Source organism: Emiliania huxleyi (assembly GCF_000372725.1).
Source record: "Emiliania huxleyi CCMP1516 chromosome Unknown EMIHUscaffold_165, whole genome shotgun sequence".
Taxonomy (NCBI): domain Eukaryota; phylum Haptophyta; order Isochrysidales; family Noelaerhabdaceae; genus Emiliania; species Emiliania huxleyi.
In genome coordinates this window covers 248,302-252,468 of record NW_005200931.1, presented here as the reverse complement: position 1 = coordinate 252,468, position 4,167 = coordinate 248,302, and the positions used below count along the sequence as shown (strand labels likewise).

General features: G+C 70.7%; 2 protein-coding genes across 2 annotated transcripts in view; both read right to left on the bottom strand.

Annotated features, from left to right (window-relative positions):
- The window catches only part of EMIHUDRAFT_467960 (hypothetical protein), a gene marked incomplete at its 5' end in the record, with an annotated part of 4,145 nt that extends 1,703 nt beyond the window's left edge, over positions 1–2,442 (bottom strand). Inside the window, 3 exons of the mRNA XM_005785024.1 lie at positions 233–601; positions 1,162–1,284; positions 1,696–2,442. Coding sequence (XP_005785081.1) covers positions 233–601; positions 1,162–1,284; positions 1,696–2,442 — 1,239 coding nt within the window. The remainder of the gene's footprint in view (positions 1–232; positions 602–1,161; positions 1,285–1,695) is intronic.
- Positions 2,443–3,559: 1,117 nt separating this feature from the next.
- EMIHUDRAFT_418142 (hypothetical protein) overlaps positions 3,560–4,167 on the bottom strand; it is a 1,588-nt gene continuing 980 nt past the window's right edge. The window contains exon 2 of the mRNA XM_005785023.1: positions 3,560–3,852. Coding sequence (XP_005785080.1) covers positions 3,728–3,852 — 125 coding nt within the window. The 3' untranslated portion in view covers positions 3,560–3,727. The remainder of the gene's footprint in view (positions 3,853–4,167) is intronic.

The window sequence follows — 4,167 nt, the reverse complement described above, 5'->3', positions numbered from 1 at the left end:
CATGGCGCGCGCCGAGGTAGACAGCAGACGGGGGCCCCTCCTTGAAGAGCGCGCCGCTAAGGCCGGTGTACAAGTCGGCGAGGCCCTCCAGACTCCACGCGCCAGCGTCGGGGGGGGCGCCGCTCGTGAGGGTGGCCCCCGGCAGCGACTTCGCGCCGGCACTGCGTGACGGCCGCTCCTCGCCCCCCGCCGGCTACTCGCCGGAGCCGGACCCTCTTGACGCTGCCGCTACCGCTGCGTCTGCCGCCCCAGCCCGTGCCGCCCGCGCCGCCGCCGCCTCGGCCGCCTCGGCCTCCACCGCTGCCGCCGCTGCCTCTAACCTCCTCCCCGCCTCCTCTAACCTCCTCCCCGCCTCCGCACCCGCCGCCGCCGCCACGTGCGCCGCCGCCGCCGCCGCCGCCGCCGCCGCCGCTGCCGCGACGGCGTCGTCAGTCGCGAGCATCCCCGCCGGATCAGCGGTGAAGCCCTCTGCCAGGCCCGCCGCCTCCGCCGATCCCGCCGCCAAGTGCACCTCCGCCACCGCCTCCGCCGCCCCCTCCGCGGCGTCCCCACACACCGCCGCTGGTTCCGCCTCCGCCGCGCCTCCCCCAAACGCCGCCGCCTCCGACCCGGACGCGCCGCCACCGTGCGAGGGGGCGGGCGTGGGCGCGGCGCTGCTCGCACTCATCTGTATCCCGCCTCCACTGCCGCCCTCGCTGGCCGACCGCCGCGCCCGCTCCAGGCCGCCGCCGCCGCCGCCGCCGCCGCCGCCGCCGCCATCGCCGCCACTGCCGCCGCCGCCGCTGCTGCCGCCGCTGCTTGCCGCCGCCGCAGCTGCCGCCGCCGCAATCTCCCGCGTACGGAGCGTGTCGAGTGGGTGCATGATCGAGGTCGAGACGCAGGAGGCTCCAAAGGCGGCCACGTAGTTGAACCACGCCTAGCAGCCGCACACCGCGTGTCGGCACCGACCGGTGAGCCGCAAAGACACCTCGGCTCCTCTCGGCTCATCTCGGCTCCATCTCGGCTGCTGGGCGGCGGCTCGGCTCGATCTCGGCTGCAGCTCAGCTGGGGCTGGGCGGCGGCTCGGCTCTATCTCGGCGGCATGTCGTCTGCATCTCGGCGGCGTGACGGCAGGATCCGGAAGTGAATAATGAGTGGTGACCTCTGAGGTATCCCACGCACCGGCTGCGCGTTTAGCCTGGCAAGGAAGCGCTCCCGCGCCTCGATGTCCTGCGTGATCCTCGCCTGCCCTTCCAGCTCGCGGCGGAGGAACTCGGTGCTCTCCTCCCCGCGTTTGATGCGCGCCTGTGAGAGAGGGGGGGGGGCGGGAGGTGGAGACGAGGGACGGACGGGCGGACGGGCGGAGAGAGCGAGAGGCGGCGAGCGGGCGTCAGAGAGCAAGAGAGCGGGAGCGGAGGGAGGGAGAGGGGGAGAGAGGGAGGGCGGCGCTGGAGAGGTGAGCGAGGCAGGGCGAGGGGCCCGCGCCTCCAGCCCCTCCTTGTCGCGCGCCAGCGCCTCCTCCAGCTCGCGCGCCTACGGCAAGCCTCCCCGGGAGAAGTCCGGAGGCGCGGTGGGGTGGCGGCCGTGTCCCGTCTCTCGCGCCTTTCGCTGCCGGTCATCGACGGACCGCTTGAGCTGCGCGAGCTGCGCCTGTGGGAGGCGGGGGCGTGGGTCGGGGAAGGGCCCGCGCCTCCCGCGTGCGAATTGGCCGTCGACTTGAGGATCGAGAGAGGTGTGCGTGCGTGAGAGGTGCGGCCACAGAGGCTGCTGTGCTGGCGCCTCAAACTGCTCTGCGAGCGCCTCGCCCGCTGTCTGCTCGACGGGCTTCGCGCCGGCGCCGGGCCGCTCGAGGTTGATGCGGGAGCGCGCGGAGAGCGAGGTCAGGTTGCGCGCCGGCGCCTCCGGCAGCTCCACCCGCGCGCGGGACCCCCCGAGAGAGGTTTGCTGCTCCTCGAGGTCTCTGATCCGCTGCTCGAGCGTGACGATGTCGGCGCTGGTGGCGTCGATCTGCTGCTTGACGACGCGCTGCGCCTCGACGCGCTGCTGCCCTCGCCGCTTCTCCTGCTCGTACTGCTGCAGCAGCCCCGCCCGCTCCGCCTCGATCTGCAGCCTGAGCGCCTCTGCCTGCCGCGGCGTCAGCACCGACTCAATCTGCTTCCGCTTCTTGGGGGTGAGGTCCTGCAGCTTCTCGAGCTCGATGGAGCCCAGCACGGGCGGCGACGTGACTGCTCCCCGCGCCGAGCCGAAGCTCGCCTGCGCCGGCCGCGGCGCCAGCGCCAGCGATGCGGCCGCACCGCCGATCGCGAGAATGTTTCGCCGCGACAGCGAGCCGAGCGCGGGAGCGTCTCGCCACGGGCTCGGCTGCGGCAGCGCAGATGCATCCCGCAAGGGAGGTCGACCGAGCGCAGCAATGGCTGTGCCAGGGAAGAGCAGCCAGCCAAGAGCAGCCCGAGAATGGACCATTTCCGGATATTGCCCCCGGGTTTTGGCCTGAAATGGGTGGGGTGACCACCCACTGGTCAGATGAATAGCGTGCCGTCATCATCTGTCCAGCGTCCACCCATACCGCGTTGGTGTCCGATCCTGGCTGTTCTTCACCTTCCTACCCACATACACACAGATGAATAGTCCCCGACAGCGAGGGAGGATCCGGAGGGGAGCACCAAATAGGAGCCCCCCACTAGTGCGTCGATCCTATGATAGAAAGGCGAGAGAGATCGCCTTTGGTGCCCAGATAGATCGCCTTTGGTGCCCGTCTCATCCGCCGCTACTCCGCGCCGCGCTGCGCGCCCCCTCCCGCCTCCGCCTCCCCCTCGGCCTCGCTTTTGCAACATCCTGCATAGGAGGTCATTGCCTCAAATGTCAAAATCAGGGACACGGGGTGTCTGACACGGCGGGGCGCGCCGACACCGCGCACCGGCAGCGCCGGGCCCGGGGGAGCGGCGCTTTCTCTTGGCATTTGTGGGCTTCTCACGCAAAGGTAAGGTAAGGTAAGGTAAACGTCTCCACACACACAAAGTGGTGGGGCAAGGGGGGGCGACCCTCGCATCTCCACGCCCGGACACGGGCAGGAGCCCCACGGCATTCAAAGTGCAAGCACCGGCCCGGTGCCGTGGGTGAGCAACCTGCACCCCACTCCCTCCCTCCCAGACACAGGACCCACACACAACCCCCACAGCGTGGACGACTACGTGTTCAGAAACCACCAAGCAGCGAGGCGAGGGTGAAGGGGTAAGGGGCTGTGTGGGGCAGAATCTACATCTGACTACTCCATCTAGCCTGGGGGGTCGGAGGAGGGGGGGGCAGAAAGGGTAAGATATGGTTGAAGCCAGCTAGCGGTCGGACGCCCTGTCGTCGGAATACTCCTCGGAGCCGGTGTCCTCGTCGTCGTCCTCGCCCGACGCGGAGATCGGGCGAGAGGTCTGCATCGCCTCGCCGGCTGTGAACCTGAACACGGCGTCGGCGCAAACGTAAGCAGCGCGTCCGACTCCGAGGCCCGAGAGCACGAGCGTGCAGCGTCGCCGCGCCGCATGCCGCGTGCGCCAGGCACCCGTAGCGGCGCCAGGAAAAGGGCCCCACGTCACGGTTTGCCCCGCCCGGAGGACAACAGGCTTTTTTTACAGATAGTCACACAGGGGGCGTGGCCTCCTCCCCCTCCTCCGCAACCATCGCTGCGCCTCGGCGCAAAGCCAAAGAGCGGGGCGTGCGCGGAGGCATGCACCGCCCCCGTATCCCTCTCGGGTTCGATTTACAGCACGGTGCCGGCGGCCGAGGCGATGCGGGGCCACAGGTCGGCGCACTCCTTGGCAACCGGGCCCGAGATGGCCGACCCCTTGAGGTCGCCCTTGACGTTGACAATCACGCCCGCGTTGTCTGCAGCGAGAGGCGGGCGGGCGGCGGGTGGGCAGGGGCGGGGGGTCGGCGGGAGGGGGGGGTGGAGGGGGGGGGGGGCGTTCTTGCACGGGGGCCAGTCTAATCACCGGGCGGAAACGGGACAGGGACCGGCCAGGCCGGCGGGGGGAACGAGAGGGACCCCCCTCCGACACGTCCTCTTCGTGGCGGAGTAGGCCCTCCTCCCCATGCGAATGCCCCGTGACCCTTCACCCCCTCTAGCTCCCTGAGCCTGCCATCACCCTTGGACAACCCCCTCGTAGCGTCTGACGCCGGTGACCCTAGACCCGGAAAGCC